This window comes from Grus americana, chromosome 3 (genome assembly GCF_028858705.1).
Source record: "Grus americana isolate bGruAme1 chromosome 3, bGruAme1.mat, whole genome shotgun sequence".
NCBI classification, from domain to species: Eukaryota; Metazoa; Chordata; class Aves; order Gruiformes; family Gruidae; genus Grus; species Grus americana.
This window is the reverse complement of record NC_072854.1, coordinates 26,505,735-26,528,981: the sequence shown is the minus strand read 5'-3', so window position 1 is coordinate 26,528,981 and position 23,247 is coordinate 26,505,735. Positions and strand designations below refer to the sequence as shown.

General features: G+C 41.2%; 1 protein-coding gene across 1 annotated transcript in view; it reads right to left on the bottom strand.

Moving 5' to 3' along the window:
• LRRC1 (leucine rich repeat containing 1) overlaps nt 1-23,247 on the bottom strand; it is a 77,051-nt gene that overhangs the window by 7,749 nt on the left and 46,055 nt on the right. The window contains exons 5-10 of the mRNA XM_054821488.1: nt 17,600-17,656; nt 15,922-15,985; nt 15,095-15,169; nt 13,221-13,365; nt 8,829-8,947; nt 7,567-7,650 (exon numbers count right to left, since the gene is read on the bottom strand). Of these exons, the coding sequence (XP_054677463.1) occupies nt 7,567-7,650; nt 8,829-8,947; nt 13,221-13,365; nt 15,095-15,169; nt 15,922-15,985; nt 17,600-17,656 (544 nt within the window). The remainder of the gene's footprint in view (nt 1-7,566; nt 7,651-8,828; nt 8,948-13,220; nt 13,366-15,094; nt 15,170-15,921; nt 15,986-17,599; nt 17,657-23,247) is intronic.

Sequence of the window (23,247 nt, the reverse complement as noted above, 5' to 3'; positions counted from 1 at the left end):
CCAGCCCTGCGTGCACGCTAGGAGCAGCAATCTTGTTAGCCATTTTAGCTTGTGAATCAAAGCCCTTAGGAACCAGCGCTCAAACAGCGAGCAAACATTTCTGAGTGCAGTAATTCTGCTATTCGCTTTAAAGCATGTATAGATTCTTAACTAATGTGCCTTGACACATTCACAGAATACAGTGCTATATAGAAAAAAATAATATATGTATATACACACACACTGTCTAATTGGTGTATCTAACATGAGGAGCTGTGAAAAGCAAGAGATACAATTAGTGAATGTTGATGAGCTGGCAAGTGATGCCCTAACCGTACACAAAGTGTTCGCTTTTCCATGAATGAAGTTTGCGTTATTCAGTCTTGGAGCATGGAGATCCAAAGAGTTGAGCCAAACAAAGTAAAGCCATGCAGCCCTGATGAGACCAAAACGTCTTTACTTTTGACAATGGAAAAATGCAGCAGTGGAACCGGCCGGCCTGAGTCATCATGCATTTAAAGCAGTTTAATGAAAGGTAACAGTAGAACCGTGGACTGAATAATACTTACAGGGTTATCAATTTACCTGACCCATAATTTTCCAAGCGGCTAACAATTAAGAAAATACAAGAGATGTTCAATTTATTTTTCTTTAGCCATACTGGACAAGAGCATGCCAACAAATGGAGACAGAACACACATTCTTCTACTGCCAAAGAAGGTTAGAACTCCTAAGTTATTTTACGTTAGTTATTTTAACTTTGCTCTATCAGTCAATAGACAATTGTTCAAAGATTTTGTTTCAATTTGAGGTAGTGAAGACTTTTTTTTATTATTTTTAATAGGGTAGTGGGGGGAGATAAGACACCAAATTTTTGTTATGTTTTTAGAAAATGCAGGCGCATCTAACAAGCAGCATCGAGTGAGATATCACAGAGAAAGAAGACAAGCTGACAGTTATAAAAAACTAAAAACATTTGTCATTTCAAAAAAAGATGGCATCCATCCAGCAGTACAGAAAGACATCAGGTCCGACATTTGAAAACCTAAACACAAAGTGATACCACCGAGGCAAAGTGCACACACTAAATGGCATGCTGAAAGGAATTGGTGACCACCATGAAGTAATACAGTATCAGAACGTCGCTGGTTTGGCTGAGAGTCATTATCTGACAGAGAGCCATGCTTTCCAAGGGTTTGATCACATGCTTACAACAGACTTTGCCAAACCACCGCAGAGGCACCGAGTACACAGTTGAGACCACAAGCCCATTTAACAGTTAAGCACACAGTTCATTTCGAGCACAGACTTCAATTAATGGAGACAAGCATGTGCTTAGTTCTAGGCACATGAGTAACTGTTCCAAAGACTGGAGGCTTAAAGAAGTGCTTCACGTTCTTCTGTAGTGAGCTAGATGTCAGGAAAAGGTCTCAAATGAGTTGTACATGTCTAAGTCACACTCCTGAGAATTATTTCATTCTAGCAACTTTTATTTAGGGTTATTCACTTGTCTCATCCCACCATCTCCAAAGAACAGTCAGCCCAGATAAAAAAACAAAACCAAACCCACAAAAACAAGACCCACACATCAGTCAGGCCAAAAATGATCATTACTATGAAGTGCTAATTTTGAGATCACTGATTTTACAGGACTGTAAAGTCTGAACAAAACTGCTGATTTTCATTCAGGTGGACTTGCTTCAGAGGATGAACGTCAATAGGACGTTTCTGGGTTCCACACAAAACTCTGACCTTGTGGAGGATTTTTTTTGCTCTTTTCTTCAATTTCAGTCTGAGGCTCATCTTTCTAACAGCTTTCTTGTTTTTGAGCAGCAGTTAGACTTGGGCATACACAGAGAGGATGTCAGCTTGGCTGCCAGAACTCCCCTCTATGTTCTGATCATGACCAACGCTCACCATTTCGGCCTCCTGCTTTTTTTGACATCCACATACCCACTGCCAGTCCAATCTTAAACAGTCCTCCAGAACTGTAAGTCTTATCACATCACTTCTCTGCAGATGTTTCTGGTGACTCCTCTTCCCTACTGCAGACAGACTGTTGTTCTGATACCTGTATCAGCTGTGTATTTTTGACCACCTGATTTTACTGCACTTCTCTGTTACAATAACCTGATGGTTACCATTTGTTTTTTCTTGCTGATGACAACTTTGCAGCTTTCTGGAGGTAAACCCAAGAGGAGTGTGCAGACTCATCCCTCTCTTCCCAGTTAGATCCCTCCCAAAAACTCTCATTTGCTTCCTGTCTTGAGCCCAGCTGTCAGTTACAGTTGTTCATCACCAAAGACCAAAATTTCACTGATTACCATGGCACATCCTCACACAGTTAGTGCTCTTAAGTCAAAACACAAATTAAAGGTGGGAAACTCAGAACACCCTCAAGTTACATTAGTTGAATAACACCTTTTGATCTCAGCATCTGTTAACTGCTCAAAAGCTATGAAACAATTCTGCTGTCCTTTACCAGTTAGCATCTATCACACAGGTATAAGCAATGCAAAAAAAAAAAAAAAAAGAAGACATTATGACAAATACTACAATGATTATTCTTCAGCATGTGACTAGTTAAAGCCCAGTGACACATCTCTTTCATTCAAGTCTCGATAGAGCTGTCAGCATCAAGAACTCTCACTAGGCTTATACAACTTGGATAAATATATTGGGAATTTAAACACAGTTGCTATTTTGTTGTAAAATCTTTTCCAGGATGTCAAAAGCAAAATTTGGTTTGGATTCGAACTAAATAAAGTCAGAATTTTCCTTGGCCCCAGATAAAATAGAATAATTCTTTAATTGCAAACAGAATACATCTAGAGGTGGAAGAAAATGCTCAATTCATTACTATTAGCTATTATTCAGTTAATAACAACTTTAAAGTGGCTAGGAAAATCTGCAAACTCACTTCAACATCCCTTGCACCACTGGTGAATAGCGTGGGAGGAGCACAGCAATATTGCTTCTCTGCCCTCTGACTCAAGACAAGTTTTGCTGCATTTTTCTTCACTGCCTTTTTTCCCTTTGAGACACACAAACACGTACCTTTACACAAATGAGGGAAGGGATGGTATGGGACATCAGAAATTAAAACCAGAAATAACAAAGCAGCCCCAACTTGTTTAAAAAAAAATAAGAAAAATGTAAAAAGCACAGTTATTGCCAAAAAAAACCCTGCAGTTTTACCTACTGTAGTAATAATTCCCAGCCACAATACACCTCAGAGCCAGGACGGACACATTACCAGATCTCTGCCGGTTGTAGAGACTCATTAACAAAAGCACATGAACTGGAAAACATTCCAAGGAGGTTATTTATGCAAGTGCCAAAATCAACACACCAGTTTCACCAGCGTTCCAGTGCCAGGGTGGGATTTCAATACCAAAGAGTTACCAGGCAGGTCTTTCAAGTTTAAGGGGAAAAACATTTGTAACTATGAACAGGTTTAGACATTCTCAGTTCGTGCCGAAGTTTGTTTCGCCACTCAATTCAGCAAGAGAGGGATTGAGCTGCAAGACGAGATACTGAAGATGAAATCTGTCAGTGACTCAAGTCTTGGTCAGACATTCAGCTGTTCCATGTTTTACCTTACACATCGGCACCAGATACGGAAAGAACCTTTGAACCAGGGAACTTTGAAGGAGTATTTGCATACAAGCTCCTCAAGAATCCCAAGTCAAGAAATCTTGCACCAAAAGGTAGAGACTGGCTTTACAAGTGTGCATTGAAACAACCTGATAATGTAATGGTTTGACAGGCTGACCCAAAATCCAATCCTAGTAAACTGCTAACAAAAAACCCAAACCAACAAAACAAATAGAAAAAACACCCACAACCCAAACAAACCCCTAAACCACCAAAAAAAACCCCAAACCACCACAAAAAGGCTAGAACTCATAGATTATCTCACCAGGTTGTATCAGAGCAGGCACATAATTTCTGCCATCATATCTATAAAAGCTCTTTGCTATACGAATAATTCTGGAGGGAAGAACAGAGACACCAGCAAGTAGATATGATATTTGTCACATGTACTCTTCTTGCTAGTAGAGTCCCATTTTTTCTGTACATGTTACCCGACTATGTCTTTGTCCCTCTCCAACACAAACCAGTAAAGGCCTGTCCCACACCTATTTCTTATCAGGAAAAAGACAACAAATGCACAGCTGTTCTAGCACTCTATAAGGCAGAGAAAGAGTGAAAGAAAGCAGGAAGGAGAAGAGGGAAAGGAAAAGAAAGGAAAATACCGAGCAAGAATATCTGCAGTGCATACTCTACTCCTACATCTGACTCTGCTTCTGTGAAGAGGGAACCAGTGTACAAATACTAACACTGATTGATGTGCAAAGGTCTGAGACCCCAGTCTTCACCATACCATCTCAGGAGACATCTTAAGCAACACACAGCAGGCAGGGGTGTTGAAAATGACAGCTGTAAGAAGCTCGCATATGTTTTTAAATATTAATTAGTCAGTTTGAGACGAAAATAAATGAAAAAGATGGTATGCTTTCTCACTGTCAAGCAGAACCTTCCAACAGGCAGAAAAAAAGTGACACATTCTTCAGTTTTCCTGAAGTGCTCTACCAATGCATTTTGTGGTTTGGTTTTTTTCCCCAAGTCATTAATGATGAGAAGGAAAATGAAAATTGAACATTTCACCAAGACACCAAATTGTTCATCCCTGCCATCCAAAGGGAAACTCAGAATTGGGATCATTGCCATTATGAGCACCCCTGAAGCTGCTCCTGTGGATGCTTTGCGTAACAGCAAACAGCACTCATTATACCTGTGCACTCTGTTTACACAGACCATTTTTCTTTTAGAGTTATGAAATGTGACTCTTCACTGAATTCCTCTGAATTTTAACCAGAAAACTTGTACTACAGAAATATCCACATTTGGTTTAAAGCAAAAAGCTATCGGTTAAGAAAAATACTACACAAAGAAAATGCAGCTCCAGGAACAGATGAAACATGAGCAGAGAGCAGCTTCTGTTTCTTTCTGTTTTCAAAACTAGCATTTCAGCATTGTTAGAAGGCAATCTAAAGTCTTTGAGTGAAAAGTGTTTTATTGGACAGCCTAAGCCCAAGGAATTGAAACTGAAACTTGAAAAAAATTGAAGCTGAAAAGTCTCGTTAGCTAGACAGTAGGTTCTGCGATACATGCTTATTAACAGTATTTTTGAGACAAATCATTGCATCAGTTGTTTGTGCTTTCTATTTGTTACCGTTACCAGCTTGGAATTCAAATCCACCAATCTAGAGGGTGGATATGACCTTCCAATTGGAGAAGGACTGACTTCCTTTAAAAATAAATAATAACAAGAATTTTAAAAATCCACAGTGCAAAACATACTTTAATGAAGCATTCTGGAAATCCTATGTTAAATGTAATTTCAAAGTGTTTGCTCTAATGAGAAAGATACATACGTGTGGAGACCTTGGGGGGGGCGGGGCTAGGGGAGTAGAGAAAAAAAAAATCTATTTCAAAGAAGTGGATGCCAAGGAGCTCTATTTCCTCTGTTTCTCTGCCAAGCTCCCTGGGAACAACCCTCTCCCATCTTTATTTCCTGGACTTTCTACAACTCCCCAACTCACCTCATTCCAGATACCACCTTCCATTTCCACATCACCTGCCTTCCCCAAACACAGACTCATCCCTGACTTTATCCCACCCCTTGTGCAGACATCCCCTCCCCTCTCTCTTATGTGCACTAATGTTCTCCATGCTCTTTCTTGTTCTTTACTTCACCCTTGGATATCCCCAACTCCTTCAGTGACTGAGCAATGCTTTCCACTTCTGAAACCCATTTCTGGGTCCATGCCCCCAATTTCTTGTTCAGCATTAATTTCCATTGTTCTGCACCGAGCCCTTGACTCTCTTACTCCCCCCAGACAGACACACTCCATATTCATGCTGTTTTACCTGTCTCTGAAGCTGAGCCTTCTCCTGTCCCTGCTCCTTCCAAGTCACACGGCTCATGCACCGTCTCCAATACTATGAACTTCATTAACCAAGAAAAGTTCTTATACACTATATAAGCTATTAATGGCCAATCTGGGAATAAAGTGCATCAGTAAAATCCTACACGCTATAACAAACTCAAGAGTAATTCTGCTTAAAGATGGACAAGACACAAAATTGTACAAGTCTTGAGTACAGATAGTTTAGGACACCTGTGTAATGTATTAAATTAAGTTCTTTGTAAAGAAATGGAAAGTTTTCTGCTGAATAAGCACAAGATCAAAATTGCCATTACATCCCAACCCAGAAACATGGTTTTCTCAAGGTCCTGCCTCTTGCTAGCTTCTGGGTACACCCTCTGCAATGTTCTGTTCAGAACCAGCAGCACCTCTGCAGAGGAGACACTGTTCTACCAGAGGAGCTGCAGTACTCTCATCTTCTCTTCCTCCCTCACCTTCCCTCCACCCCAGTGAAATATACACTTACAAGACAATCTCTAAAGGAGCAATAAGGGCTATCGTGGAGCCCCAATTAGGTGACCAACCTGTGGCAGCTCAGACCTGGGCCACTGGAAATGTTGCTGCCAGAGCCACACCAGCATCCTCTGCCCCTGCTTGATCCCTCCTCTTCAGATCATCAGCTCTTCCCCATCTGGTTCCCAGACACTTTGCTTCCTCCTCACACCTCCTCCTTGAGCTGTCCAAGCCCCACAAGTAAGCGGGCCTGAGCAGAAGTGTGTGCTCACTAGCCAGAGCTGATACTCCCCTCAATTCCCATGTCGGCTGCCACCTGAGTACGTACCCCTCCTGCTCCTGAAGTGACTGGAAGCGGTGAACAAAAGCTACGACCTCAGAGCCACATGTTAGGAACAGATAGGAAAATTAAGGGGGAGAACTACTTGGACAAAAATTAGAGAGAAACAGTAGTGCAAACAGAACCAATTTGCAGTCCCGTGCTCCAATCACAGGATGCTGCTTCCCCTGATCTCTTTCCAGAATTTACTTCTAAGGCCTTTGTTATATTCAGTTTCACAACAGAAATTCTAGCCCCATTTCATTCCATATATTGTTACAGTAGACATGAAGTCCTAGTGATCACAGCTGTAAGATCTGAGGTATCAGTGATCTTGGTCATGTCAGGTCCTCATATTTAAAGGCAAAAGTAGTCCCAAGACCTCCAAAACCAAAAAGACTGTCAAAACAGTCACTTTTCAGAATATGCAACCTTCCCTTTGCTATTGCTCACAAGAGTGAGGCGTGGAAGACTCCAGCAGTATTTTTATACTACATGCAGAAGAGGCATATTGATGTTTAAATTCCTTCACTCTACCAGAACTCCCAGTCTTCAAATAGTGCTGGACCTGACACCCACACTGGGAATTACTCGTTACAAGCTAATTAGATCCAAGCCTTCTTGTTCAACTGCAAAGACATTTTGCACTTCCAAGCTACCAAATCATCACAGCTGCTGTTCAGATCTAATGGACAAGTTTCTGGTTTGGGAAGAATGCCCAGTGGATCAAAGCTGCCTGCTATTTCTTGTAGGCATTTCAAATCAATAGTTTTCTGTTTGTATAATCACATCTGTGAGAGTTAATTGCACAAAACTTACCTCTTTGGGCAAAGATGTTAATTTGTTTCTATCGGCATTCAAATTGTTCAGCTTCTTTAGTTTTCCAATGCTCTTCGGCAATGACTGTGGCAACAAAAACAAAATAATATGCAAACAGACTTCATAAATTCACAGAGTCAGAACAAAAACTTATCTCACTTTAAAAATGAATTAATAGACTGATCCATTTTCAAAACTGGAGTGTACTTAACCCTTGTTACTACCAGGATTTCCGAAGGAGATCCAAGGGTTTATCTCGCAGAGGAAATGTCCAGGAATGTCAGGTTCTAATACAAATTTACTCATGAGTTCTCTCTGCATTAAGATGATAAATGAATTAATAGACTGATCCATTTTCAAAACTGGAGTGTAGTTAACCCTCGTTACTACCAGGATTTCCGAAGGAGATCCGAGGGTTTGTCTTGCAGAGGAAATGTCCAGGAATGTCAGGTTCTAATACAAAATTCACTCATGAGTTCTCTCTGCACTAAGATGATAAATACATAAGAGCTGTGTACAGAAGCATGTATACAGAATGCCTATATTATCTAACTGTAGGCTCCCTAAATAGCTATTTGAGAGGCAAGCTTCTAACTTGGGTGCTATGAACTGACCTCTGGAGAGGCATCTTTCCAACAGGCTTAAGCTCCTAACTCAACCAAGCACCAACCTAACTTAAGAAATGCTCAAATCTAGATTTTTTTATAAACACTTCTACTCTACAGCATCAGTGTCCTGTGAAGGCACTATCAAAATAATGGAAAGAAACACCTAATGGAAGGAAGTCTAAGATTTTATTTTAACTGACCACATATCACATTTAATACCTGGCTGGAGCAGATCAGCAGAGCAAAGAACAATACAACAGCAGCTCTGCAGCGCTCAGGGCTTCTATTCAGTTCCAGCAAGTCTGATCCAGATAATGCACAGCAAAAATTGGCAACAATGCAACGTGGCACAAGCTCCACATTAAAAACACAACAAAGCAAATGATACCTGCACTCCAGGTGCTCCAATTCCCTTACTGATCATGAAAGATTCAAGAGTGAATATGTAATTGCTTAAGCCTTTGGAAGGGAGGATTGTTACCACACACAACTTGATCTTCAGCATTCATTTAAAAGGCTAGAAATAAGATGCATTTAAAGGAAACTCGCTACTTAACAGTAGTGACGGTGTGTAACCTTACAAGCTAAGTGATTCAGCACTTAGAAGCAGGTCTTATTACTGCCAGCCATTTGAGCAGTGACAACCATGCTTACCTGCAGTTGGTTTTCTGTTAGAACTAGTTCAGTAAGGCTTTCGCAGTCTCCAATTGAATCCGTTAGTTGAATAAGTTTGTTCTGATCAACCTTCAGAATGGAGAGCCTCCTCAATTTTCCTGGACAGAGAGCGCAACACATTTATTTAGCTTAGTATCCTCTGATGCCTGCTTTAATTACAGAAAAATCAATCTGCTGCAAGACTTCTAGAAATACTCTAACACAATGAAAATTTTTTTCAGGTAAAAAAAGAATTCAAGCACTGCTTCACTTGGTGCTTGCACTATTTTTGCAAGTTTATAACATCACTGAATTCATATTCAATATAAATATTCATATTCAATATTTAAGCATATTAAATTGTATTAAAGTTGCAATCTGAACAGTACCCCATGTAAATGTCAAGGATCTTTCTACCAAAGGCCTATAAACATGAGAAAATTATCTATTTTTTCCTCAATTGTACAATGCTTATTCATAAAGGAACGTTCAGAAGATCACTTATGCCTACTCAGCCATAGTAATAAGGCTTGCACTGAAATAACAGCCCAAAATGTAAACAGGATCAAGGTCTCTTTGTCCTAATATAGAACCCAGTTAGTCAAACATGAAACCCAAGTTCATTTTTCAGAAAAGAAATCAAACTTCTTTGAAGGTCTTCTCCCCAGGAAGGACAAAATACTATTTCAGAGGAGAAAGTTCACCTTGTTCTTCCATATACAAGTAAGAATATTTATTTTATTTTTTTACAATGAGGGTGGTGAAACACTGGAACAGGTTGCCCAGAAAAGTGGTTGATATCCCATCCCTGGAAATGTTCAAGGTCAGGCTGGACGGAGCTCTGACCAACCTGATCTAGTTGAAGATGTCCCTGCTCATTGAAGGGGAGTTGGACTAGGTGACCCTTCCAACCTAAACTATTCTATGATTCTGCTCCTTTGTATCAGAATGATCTTTGGTGCAAAGCAGAGCTCAAGACAGAGAACGCAGGAGACATCACTAGCTGCTGACACCTCCCTGCCTATCCCCACACTCCAAAACAGCTGTAATAGGCTGGCACATCAAATTCACTGATGATGCTAAATCATGAAGAGACAGCTGATACATAGCAAGATAGTAATCTAAACAGAAACCCACGGTTCGGCAAGAAGCGCAGAGCGCTGTGCCTGGGCAGAGCAACCCCATGCACCAGTACAGGCTGGCAAGTGACAGGCTGGACAAAAGCCCTGCTGGGAAGGACCTGGGGCTTATGGTGGGCACCAGGCTGAATATGAACTAGCAGTGCACTCTTACCAGAAATAAAGTAAATGCTGGCTGGACTACGTTAGGAGAATTATGGCCAGCAGATCAATGGAAGTTACTACGTTCCATCTACTTGGCACCAGTGAGGCCACACCTGTAAAATCATGCTCACTTTCACGTCCTGTGTTCCCCCCCCCCGACTGCCCAATTCAAGAGAGATGCTGACTGGGGTCCAGCACAAAGCTATTAAGATGACCAGGGCACACAGAAGCTGAGGCTGAGCAAGCTGGCTTTGTTGAATCCAGCAAAGAAACAGCCAAGGAGGCATTTATAACAGCTCACAACTATTTAAAGGGCAGTTACAGAGATGACAGAGACAAACTCTTCTCTGCAGTGGCAGGTGAGACAGCAATGGCTGCAAACTGAAGCATGGGAGGTCCCAGCTGGACATCTGGAGAAGGTTCCTCACTGGGAGGTGGTGCAGCTCTGACACAGGCTGCCTGGAGGTGCTGGAGCCACCTCCGTTAGGGGCTTTAGACACTTGGTGAGACATGGCCACAGCTGACTGTGTTGGGTTTGCATGGCAAGGTTTTGGTAGCGGGGAGGGGCTACAGGGGTGGCTTCTGTGAGAAGCTGCTAGAAGCTTCCCCTGTGTCTGATAGAGCCAATGCCAGCTGGCTCCAAGACGGGCCCGCCGCTGGCCAAGGCCAAGCCAATCAGCGCCTCTGTGATAACATATTTAAGAAGGGAAAAAACAGTTAGGGAGAGCTTTTTGCAGCCAGAGAGAGGAGTGAGAAGATGTAAGAAACTCTGCAGACACCAAGGTCAGTGCAGAAGGAGGGGGAGGAGGTGCTCCAGGCGCCGGAGCAGAGATCCCCCTGCAGCCCATGGAGAAGACCATGGTGAAGCAGGCTGTCCCCCTGCAGCCCATGGAGGAAGGATGAGGGGGTGTAGAGATTCCACCTGCAGCCCGTGGAGGACCCCACGCCGGAGCAGGTGGAGGCACCTGAAGGAGGCTGTGGCCCATGGGAAGTCCCATACTGGAGCAAGCTCCTGGCAGGACCTATGGACCCGTGGAAAGAGGAGCCCATGCCGGAGCAGGTTTGCTGGCAGGACTTGTGACCCCGTGGGGGACCCACGCTGGAGCAGTTTGCTCCTGAAGGTCTGCACCCCATGGAAGAGACCACGCTGGAGCAGTTCGTGAAGGACTGTAGCCCGTGGGAGAGACTCACGTTGGAGAAGTTCATGAAGGACCTTCTCCTGTGAGAGGGACTCCATGTGGAGCAGGGGAACAATTAGAGGAGTCCTCCCCCTGAGGATGAAGAAGCAGCAGAAACAATGTGTGACGAACTGACCGTAACCCCCATTCCCCGTCCCCCTGTGCCACTGAGTGGGGGGGCGGAGGTTGAAGCCGGGAGTGAAGTTGAGCCTGGGAAGATGGGAGGGGTGGGGGGAGGTGTTTTAAGATTTGATTTTATTTCTCATTCCTCTACTCTGTTTTGCTTCGTAATAAATTAGATGAATTTCCTCTCTAAGTTCAGTCTGTTTTGCTCGTGACGATAATTAGTGAGTGATCTCTCCCTGTCCTTACCTCCACCCATAAGTTTTTTGTTGTACTTCTTCTTCCCTGTCTAGTGAACGAGGGCAGTGATAGAGCGGCTCTGGTGGGCACCTGGCCCCCAGCCAGGGTCAACCCACCACACTGACCTGACCCACTGGTGTTGGTGAGAGCCCTGCTTTGACGGCTCTACAGATCCATCAATCCAACCAAGGACTCAGTGATCAGCTGAGCACCTCCCAGTATCTTCCACAGAGCCCAGCGAGGTTCACTTCAACCACAATACCAGATTTTCTCAATTTCACATAAGTTCCAATATTACACAAAAAGAATAAGTACGGTAGCCCTACCCAATTTTCCAAACACAAGTAAGCTATTATATTCACAAAAGAAGGAATTATTTTTCTTCCCTTTTTAACAAAATTACATCCAGAAAACATTCCAAATGCACATGGCCTGAAATGGCCCGGCCGTTCGCAATCCCCTTCCCCAGCAAAGGATCCCCATTTTACAGGATTCTTGACAAGCAGCAGCTCCTCTTGTTCACCAGCTGGTGTTACAGACCAGCTCCCCTCGTGCAGGCTGCGTGGGCTGCAGCCTTTCAGAAGACACAGCTCCATTTCTGATGTACAACAACTGTACTGGCCAGCTCAGACCATCAGACAGGGTTGCTACAACTCTCTACCAAAACACACACTAGCCAACTGTACGACCCACAGTAGTCACCCCACTCCCCCAAGTTTAACCTCTAGAAAAATATTAATCCTTTCTTAGGGTCATATAGCATATGGAGGGAGGAGGAAGATCTGTCCATTCTTTTCCACATTCCCAGTTAAACCACATTCACAAGTTCTCCCTCCTCTACACCTTTTTTTTTTGAGGGGGGGGGGGGCGGATCCTGGCAAGCAGAGGGCACACTTTTGCAACATGAAACTCTCTGGAAAATCAGCTGATGAGTAGTAGAGAAACAATGCCTTGCTGACTCCTCGTCACAGTTACTCCAAGGGTAAAAACATTTACCTTAAAATAGGCACTGGTAATGCTTCAGAAAACATGCCTCAATTATTAAACTCGTTTTAAGGGGTCAAACACAGAAAGGTTGTAGTTTGGATCCTCCAGGGTGAAGATTAATGGGCTGAAGCTGGAACAGCCTTCTACTGGGTTCAGTATAGGATTAATCACATTGTCTAACTAAAGATAATTACACATCCCAACTAAAATGGATGTCTTTTTTGTAGTGATACTGTCAGTCAGTCTTATCAAGTGACCTACAGCATGATACAAACTAGAATTTTACAATGTTAGAGAGTTATTACAATGATGTGGACACAGTAGGAACAGGGAGGATATATTAACTTTTATTTTGTTCGGGTAGGTATCAAGGGAAGGCCAAAAAAGGATTACGAGGTAGTCATTATACAGACAGTTAAAATGTGAAATTAATAGAGTTGTGCATTTCATACTACACAAAAAAAAAAAAAAGCTGAGACAAGCTCATATCTTGCACAAAAAGACTTCAAAAGACTTGAAAACAAACAACTTCCAAATTACAGTGGATTAAATGCATGTGATAGCATTCACCTTGTACTTACCAATGCCATCAGGTAAGACCTGAAGTAAATTCTGAGAAACAAGCAAGTCTGTTAAAGAAGTCAGACCACTAATTTCTTCAGGAAGGCATTCCAATTTATTTTCAGAAACATCCAGACAAAGCAGGTTTTTCAGGTTTCCTACTTCCTGTGACACAAGACAAAAAATTTAAGTCATGCCCAAACATGTAACAAAGCAATTTGAAAAATGTACCATCACAATGAAATTCAAGAAAAACAATTCTCTGTATGACCTCTAAAGTTGCCATTCTTGGTATGACCTCTAAATGCGGAAAAAAGAAAATAATTACATTTTACATATGATAAACCAAGTGATTCAGTCACAATTTCTTATTCTAACTAAGGCTGGCTTCAGTAGTCAAACAAGGTATGCTGAGCACACCCAGGCAAGCACCAGCCAAAACTGGAGTTTTCCTCAAGTAAAGACTGCAAAGTTGTTTTTTCAGAACTACAGATTATCAACCTCCACATAATTAAAGTCTGCCCCTCCCAATTAACCCTAGGCAAATTAGGATTAGTTTCTCCTGGCTGATACAGCAACATGCCGTGACATCTAGGGATTTCATATCTTCACATCTCCCAACTGCAACAAATGTAGAAACAGGAATTGGGAGTGTTGCTCTAGCAAGCATATTTGAACTGCCAAGTTATACTGCCATCATCTACAATTATTAATGATTACTTAGTTTTTTACAATAGTAATCCACCAATTAGCCTAAAAGTCTGACAGAGAAATACCTTTGTCCCTATTAGCCATCAGAGCACCCTCCCATTCCCCATGTTCACAGACACCCCTATACACGCTCTAGAATAGTTCTCACTTTAGTCATCAAAATCATCTTTCGGAGAACAGAACGGCTGGGGCAGAAGTGTCCTTTACTTTTACATACACAAAATTTCCATACAGTGACAGCCTTAATCCCAACTGACAAGATCAATTGTTTTATTTTGGAAATGTTTGCCTCTCAAGAGGATCTTTCATTAAACACATACACACATCCTTTATTCTACAAGTTCATCTTTTGGACATTAGACAAAATACACAATAATGGCAGCTGCCGAAGTCACGCTTGACCTTTTATGAACGATTATCAGTGTTTAACTACATCTACTTAAAAAATTATTAGGCCAAGCCAAACAACAACAAAATCAACAAAGCCCACTAAACTGTAACTGATTTCCAAGTTACGCTGTTGACAATGAGATCAATACAGCAAATAACAGCAAACTGCACAAGAACAGGGGAAAACAGGTTTTGACTTGGCTCTAAAGGAAAAAGAGGGGAAAAAAAGTCCTATGTGTTATCATAATTCTTAAGAAAGGGAATTTAGAGTGCTGTAAGCTTTAAATGCTAAGGCCCCTCATCCCATGACTGATGTCAGATGGGGGATTTGCCTGCATAAATCAAAATTTCTATTTATGGCAACAGTTCTGTCACTGTACTTCTCCAAACACTGTATTTGAATCGAAGAAGATGACTGCAAAAAACCGATTCATCCTCAAAACTGTCAAAACAGAAATTTAGATTGATACAAAAGGTAAGGGTTAGTTCAGCCAATTAGTGGTTTCCCAATCATTGGGCCAGGACTGTATCATCCTATAAACTGAACAATGTGCCTATAAGGAAACAATTCCTTTGTCAAAATGTTTAAAAGAAAATGTCTGAAAACATGTATCATAGACAATCCCTTGCAGAGGAACTTATTAAGAGAAATGCCTTACACATCCAAAAACCACACCCAGGAAAAGTGAACCGAGAAAACTATTCCATTTTAGATAACCTCCCTTTAGGTACGAATGAAAAGGTTTCCTTTAAAAAGCATCTTCAAAACAGTATCAGTACAGCTCATCTTTACCTGAGGTATTTCGGCTAATTGGTTTCCATCCAACCAGAGGTCTTTAAGATTGAAAAGTGCACCAATTGTTTCTGGCTATAACATAAAAAGTAATAATGTTAAGTAACATAGGAGCTTCAAGTAAAAACCAAACGGCCACCCCATAATTGCAGTCTGAGTAAACCAATCTTTACTCCAAGCACTACTTAGAGGTACCACAGTTAAGTGCAGCAAGGGTGACTGTAAGCATTTGGGAACTCCATCATACAAATTAATTGTTATAGCTTAACAAGCTACCATACTTTACCTGACATGCACTAAAAAATTGCATGCACACTCTTAAATCTACTGCAAATCCAACATTTAATTGAGTCAGCTTAAGGGAGATGATGGGTATCTTTTGGTAGATCTATCTGCCACAATGTCAGACACTGCAACTCTCAACAGTTTGCCTCAGCCCCTTCCCAAAGATTCCTGCTCCCACCCTGGAAATAGCTGAGCTTTCATCTGTGCTCAGCCTGTCCAGCTCCCTACAGAAACCCATGTGTTCCTGCAACTGCAAGTGCAGACAAGAGTTTGTGCCCTTCCACTCCTTTTTCTTTCCATAGAAAAATGTCTGTGCAGTGCTCTCATTTTCTAGAGATCAGATGGGTAAAGTAATACTGTACTGAACAAGACTAAACAGATATGGGAAGCACCCACCCACTGCCAGAATTCATCTGTATGCATAAAAAGACTCTCCCTCCATACATTTTTCTTTCTTCAATTTTGGACATCCTACGACCTATTTAATCTAAATGATGCATAAAACAAAACCAATGTGCACTTTCAGTGGCATGTTCTCTTACCAAGTGATAAAGTTCATTGTTTCCTAAATCAAGTTCTTCTAGTCGCTGCAGCTGGGCAAGTGATCTGTGAGATGAGATAAGTCAAAACAAAACCACATCAGACTAAACCAACAGAAACCCCATGTATTTGAATGAGCTCATTTTACTGAAACTCGCATTTCAAATTACAAGGTATTGTAGACAGACAGTTGTTTTACTGGGCATAGACTATTTGCAGTAGTATCTTAACTGAAAAAATAATTTTGTTTGTCAGTATAACTGTATATCCTTGAAACTTAAAACTTCGTATAGGCAATCAAATCATTATTTTTTTATTTAACCATCAGTCCCTCAGGGTGGATAATGCCACATAGTTCAGTATAGTTGGTTAGATTTATTTTTAGGGGGAATTTACAGTTACGCAACTGGACAAAAACTCCCCATAGTGACCACATGTAACAGTGTGACTCAAGACTCGATAAATCCATCATTTATCTTCTCAATCTGATCTATCCATTTCTGAAGTATTCCAGGTTGGATTTGAGGATGCAAACAGAGGGAAGCCCAAAAGTCTGTAAAAGAAGTTCTCTGAACACGAACAGACACAGAGGGCCATCCTTCTACGTCAAAAGCAGTCTGTTGCTGAGCTCTTGCTTACCTTCCTGAAAGCCACAGTAGCACGAAAGCCGGCGAGACTCATCAGCTGCATTACTGGCAAACAGAATTTTCCAGGTGCAATAGAATTGTCAACATTTGTGATAGCTTCATTCTGACACCACATGGCAAAACCTAGCTAGCAATTCGTATCTTCTGACCACTGACATTTAAAGTGCCTTGTGGTTCACGGCTATAAACAGCCACAACTGAGGTGCTGGGTAGATTGACAAGAAAAAAGGACCCCAAAGCGACTGGGAAACAGATTCCGATTAAAATAGGTTAAATGTATTACAGTATCTATTAGATTATCTAAACAAGCAGAATAGGAGTCACCAAAACTCGTGCAAGAAGCAGCCAGGTGGTGAAGGAAGGAAACTCCTTCACTAGAGAAAGAAAAGGCTCCTTCCAAGCAGCCAAAAGGGATCCCCCAAACTGTAAGAGACCTGATTAATCTTACAAAAGACCACCGATTCCTCTGCCATGATGCAGACAGCAGCAAGACATCTAGATATCTTTTTTCCCCAAAAAACCCACTTTGGGTGATGTCAGATTTCAGACATCAGCAGGCCTAGTTTGTCACCAAGGCTTTGATCTCCAGGTTTTGGAAGCTTTTGGTTACTGAGCCCCCAACACGAACACTTATTTAAATGCTCCAAAGGTCTAGAGTTTAAATCCCCGAGATCCGCTTACCCTACTGTCAGAGTCACGGAATTTCAGCATGAGAACAACCCAAACCACCACTCCCACTGCTGATGCACCCATTCAATGTGCGCAGGAAGAAACGTTTGGTGCTGCTGTATTTTATACAGAATACTTTTATAAGGCAAAAACCAATCCACACAAACTGCAGGCTCCCGCTACTAACCAAGCACAACTAGAAGCAATGGATGTAATTAGGTGTTGCTAAAACTAAGCTGTATCTCATAAACGTTGTCAACAGGCACTGAATATTTTTGTAGCTGTCATTCAGCTTCACGTTACCAGATCTTAACAATAAGAACATTTTATGTTAATGTAATCAAACACATTAAATGGCACTTACTCAGGTAAATATGTCAGCAAATTTTCTCTAAGTTCCAGTGAAGCCAGGTTATAAAGACTAAAACAAAACAAACAAATCACATTTTAACGCAATCTTATTTTTTATATTCCACATTTTCAAAAGAAAAGTGCATGTTTACAGAGTGCTGTGAGCTGATTATTTTTTTTTGTTTGTTTAAATTCAATCAGACCATCTTGTGACAGGCTGCACACAAAGACTGGAAGTTTTTGCCTGTTTCTCTGTGATATTTCAACACATTAAAGCTAGAAAGTAAACAGCCAAAACACAAATTTCTATTTGTTAAAAGGTCAGTAATTGCAAGTTATTGCAGAGAGCATATTCAGATGAATTGCATTCACTTACTCGCTTTCAGAATCTGGCGTGGGCTACCAAAGTTACAGAGCATCAGGTAAACCCATCACTGTTCTAAGGACGGCGTGCTCATTACTGTAAGTGACATTATGCTTCTAAGCGGCTCACTTACTCCATATCCCAGGCTTTTACTAACATCACCATAGCAACATTCAGATTTTTCAGGGGTTTATTTATGACTAAATGGAACACAAGGAGTCAGACATTATCCCAACACTACAATCTGCTCTAATCCTCCAGCATCCCAGGGAAAAATAAAAATCAGATATGATGATTGCAAATAAGTAGTCCCCTACAACAGAGTATGTTCTGTCCTGGTGTGCAGGGGAGGGGGACAATGTGCTAGCTCTTAAATAAAATCTAGATTAAAAAAGGAACTCCACTAAATTTGAAATACATGTTAAATGTAAACCCAAAATATTTTTGTTTGTACATCTTAGAGAAAAAACAAAAACAAACCCACAAAAAACCACCAAGCCCATGTACTCAGACCACACAAAACCAAAATATTTGTTTTCAATTCAAACAATACCAACATACTGAATTACAGGATCATTACTTAGTCATAGTAAAAAAGCAGATGATAAACTGAATAAAACTAAGAAAAACCCTTCATATTGCAACTCCAATACAGCTATCTAAGCTTGGAAAGCAACATAACTTATGTCAGGAGTTATTAAAGGGGAAAGAAGATTTTTGACAGATTGACTTTGGATGGTGTCTGAACAAATACATCCTTATTTCAGCTACTGATTTCGTACTGCATTCAGGAAACAGTGCATTAAATCTCACAGGAGCTTTGATTATGGTCTGAACAATCCTCCACAGCTTTTAAAATAAGCACATTTTACCCAATGGGTTCTGCATTCCTCCAGCAGAAATACAGTTAAAACATACCATATAGGTGAAGATATTTTAGTAGAAGCCTATTACAAATTAAATTAAGAGATAAGTGAGAATAACTCAGCTACTGCCACTCAAAATCATTTGACAGAAACGAGGTAGTAAGGAAGCCATCATTCCAACAACACAAGAGAAAACTCTCACCTAAGAATTTTAACACTATAAGACCCAAGTCAAGATGGGACATGGTATCCGACATCCTCATGTGAACCAAACCAGTGGAGGGGGAGAGGGAAGAGGTGATGGAGAACCATTTCTCTCCAGGAGGAACATGGCTCTGCTCTTACTCACATCGCCACCCACAAACTGCCATTATATTTTTGTTTACAGGTGTTCCAGAAACCTATTCCAATCTTCCTTCGAATTTCACACTTTCTCTTCAGGCTCATATTAGGTGAGGCCCATGATTCACTTTTATCAAGAGAATACAAAAAGGATGCACACACTGCCAAGCTGCCTTGTAATCTTGTGTTTACAGATCATCTACTTATCTCCCTCCTGATCATGTTGAAGTGTCGATGAGTAAAATGGTGCAATCTCTTAATTTCTCTTCTTACATCAGACACCACTTTGGCTGTGGTTAAACAGAAATCTTTGTCAGCAAAATCACGTTCAACAGCAAGAACTTGGGAACCACCATCTTAACCAGCCTCATCGTATCATTAAACTAGGGCAGGCCAGTGAATCAGCTCAGGAAATTGATCCTGCTTAAAAATAACCCAGCTAAAAAAGAGCAACGCAGATCCCTAATCCAACATAGAATAAATCCCCTTAAACACCTGGGCCAGCACAACTGCCAAGAAGGTGCAAGGAAGGCACCTGGACTGCCCAAGCCAGCAGTATGGGTTGGGTGCCCATATCCACCAACAGCTGTCTTTGCATCCAACCACAGACCCTGCGTGTTGGAGACTGACTGTGGCTGATCGCAGTCCAGGTTAGGTTCTCTTCTTATGGGAGTCAGCTACCTACGGGATTACATTTTCATCTCTAACGACACAGCTTTCTGGAGGAGAAATGCTTTAGTCTACAGCTATCTTCACCCACAGCAGGCTCACAACTATAACTCTGCCCTGGAACAAAATAAAGACGCTGCTCTGCATCCCTTTAATCCATCCTTTGTACTTCTTCCAAGGTCTCGAGTCCAAATACAACATAAGAGGACCCCGACAGGAAAAATGAAGTTTCCCACCATGTAATGTAAAATAGAGACTAAGTCTATGAAGTTTACACCATCAAAGCTGCCCCATTCGACTGAAGTATTATGTTTAAGCTAGATCCATCTGAAAGAGAGGCCAGAAAATGAAACTTTTGACTCATTACTCTTAGATTTCAACTAGTTACAGAAGAGGCTCCTAGCAAAGCCAAGTGCTGCAATTTAAAATGGGAAAACATGACAGTTACAGTACAGAATAGCAGGCAAAAATGGAAAAGGCGTGCTGATGCACTGAAGCACCAATCTGTGCTACATTACAGAGCAGAGGTATAGCTCTGCCTTAAATTTACCAAGTTTCTTAATACATTATATGTTCACTAACATTTTACTGCTTTAAGGTATGTTAAGAGACAGGATTTTCAGTCATGTTAAGAGAACAGGATTTTCAGTCATTTGCAAGAAAAATCCTAGATTTCTTGCTATTTTTCAAATATGTTTTCTGATATAACAACACATTCTCTTTTCCTCTTTTAAAGTACAAATAAATATTTTTCACTATATACTAAATGAAATACATTTTCTTCTTTTCCCTCTGCCCTTAATTTTATGGATGCGCTGTTAGTTAAAGAGTCTTTCTGAAGTTTTTGGAAAGAACTAAAAGAAACCATACTTTATCGATATCCAAATCTTTCCCTAATCTAAATCTTCACCGAGGAGAGAAAACCAGTCACAGGGGTCTACTTGTTTCAATCCATGAAATACGAAGGCAACAGCAATCTAGTCTACTCAGACAGGAGACACGGTTCTGCCAGCGGCTGGTCACCGACTGCATTTAGGAATACAAATGCACTGTAGAACATTGCAGGCTGCTCTCCAAACACAGAAAAACAGTCATTCCCCAAAAAAAACCAAACAACAGAAAATGTACAAACAAAATGTCAAGGGGAAAATGTACAAACAAAACAAGAAGAAAGAAAAACAATCAAAAAAATTTAAAAAAACCCTAAGTTCATTTTCAAGACTACTTATCATAAGAAGCTATTTCACAGAAACTTGTAAAAAGCATTAATGTTGTAATAATTATCATTGCAAAAGCTACCACACACACACTGAACACTGAACATGTGTGTGAAATTACTGTACACAAGGCAACAACCAAACCAGACAGAGGATGCAGTAATTGAAATAATTACAAGATTTTCCATCTCAGCATTCCAGATTATTTCTGGTGTAAGGGTGGAACCCAATCAAATTTAAAGGTACGACAGGGCTAAAAATGCCATTTTCAGTACAAACCAGACACACGTATTCAGTGCTGTACATAAACTAACTGCAGAAATGGGTACTTATCATGTGAGTTAGAAAAATGAGCACAGATTTGAAATCAACAATTGAGAACAAAACTAATAGCAAACTAGTTTATAAACGCTAGAAGTGTCTTTCCTGAACATTCCTGTCAGGATTTCAGAGAGGTTGTGGAGGCCCCCTCCCTGGAAGCGTTTAAGACCAGGATGGATGAGGCTTTGGGCAACGTGGTCTAGTGGAGGGTGTCCCTGCCCACAGCAGGGGGGTTGGAACTAGATGATCTTTGAGGTCCCTTCCAACCCAAACCATTCTATGATTTGAGAGACACTCTCAATCCAACATGGTCTACAGAAAAGGGAACCCTGCAAATACTCCTTCATGTCAACCACAGTAGCCTCCTCCAAAATAAAAGGTAAGACTAGAACCAGTCACTGACATTGGAACGAAAGCACATTCTTCTTTTTCCAAAGCAAGTCTGGTTTTCTTCAGATTAATTGCAAAGAGATTACCAACAGCAACATGCCCTACGAAACAACCATTTCCAAAAGCAGGTAACTGTGGACAACAGCAACTCACTGCAATAGGTAGAACATCAACTGCAGTTAAAAAAAAAGAAAAAAAGAGACATGTTCTCTAGTTATCTTGGATGAAATTACAACATTTTCAGTGTATCACATACATTAAACAGTCTGTCTTGTAAAGTTATAAAATACAAAACTGAGGAGTTATTCTAGTGCTTTATCAGGGACAGCTGTGCCGTTCCCCTACTCAAGGGGACAGAAAGCCAGCCTTAAGAGTGACAACAGACAACATTATCTGGCCCATTTTACACACCCCCAGCCCACAAGAGAACTGGGAGCACTCAAGCCCTGGGGTACACCAGCAAAGGCTTCTGAGGAAAGCACTGGGAAGCGCAGAGAGCCACATGCTATTTTCTTGTGAAAATGGAATTAAAAACACAAAGGTGGTGGAAAAAGAAATGTGGAAAAAGCTAGGTGAAAAGGAAGGTAGATGATAAAAGGACTAATGTCAAACCTAAAGGTGCTTAGTCAATAAAAGCTGGACAACAGCCTTCTCTTATTTCTGTAATGAAAGACAAGAAGTCAGGCTTTGGGAAACAACGGAGCAGAGTTGGAAGAGATGAAGATCTAAAACACCTGCAGAAATGCATGGCCCCGTTTGCACCCTTTCCAGCAAGTTTCAGCTGGTTAGGGGAATGCAAAATCCAAAATGTAGTTTGGGTAACAGCAGCGTATAAAGAGAAATCTTTTCCTCACATTTCTAAGGCTGCAAAGAGAAGGGAGAGACAGGAGAATGGGCATGGGCCCTATATTAATACAGAACAAGGGAAGGTCCTACATAAAATAAGGATGGCTAAGGTGAGAAGACAATACAGATTCTGAATTTGGTCTGATATTGCATTTTTTGTGCAGTAGTAGCCACAGCTACAGAACACAGTCCAGGAATGCTGCATACAGAAATGCAATAGAAAGCCTGTATTCTGGCTATTTCCACCAGTTCCAGAGGACTTCATCTCGCTGGGCCAGCATCTAAAGATTACTGGTAACATCCTGCCCCTGCCTCTCTACGCAGCATGTACACTTTGAAACATTTAGCGTGACACTAGACCGGGAAGGAAGGGAGCATCGACTAGGCGATTCATTTTCTTTTTGTGCAGAAAAGTCTTCCTGTCTATCAAGGGTCTTCCAACGTGATGAGAGGGTTAACTGTGGTATTCTGACAAAGTGCATGAAACTAGCCATGTTTAAATACATTGCAGCCTATCCCCACTGCCCAAATAAAGCTACTGATAACATGTATGACCCTGCCTAGGACATGCCAGTTAGGTGACCAGTCACTCATCTGACAGGATCCTACTAAGGTATTCCCATCCCACAAGGCTTCTAGCTGCAGA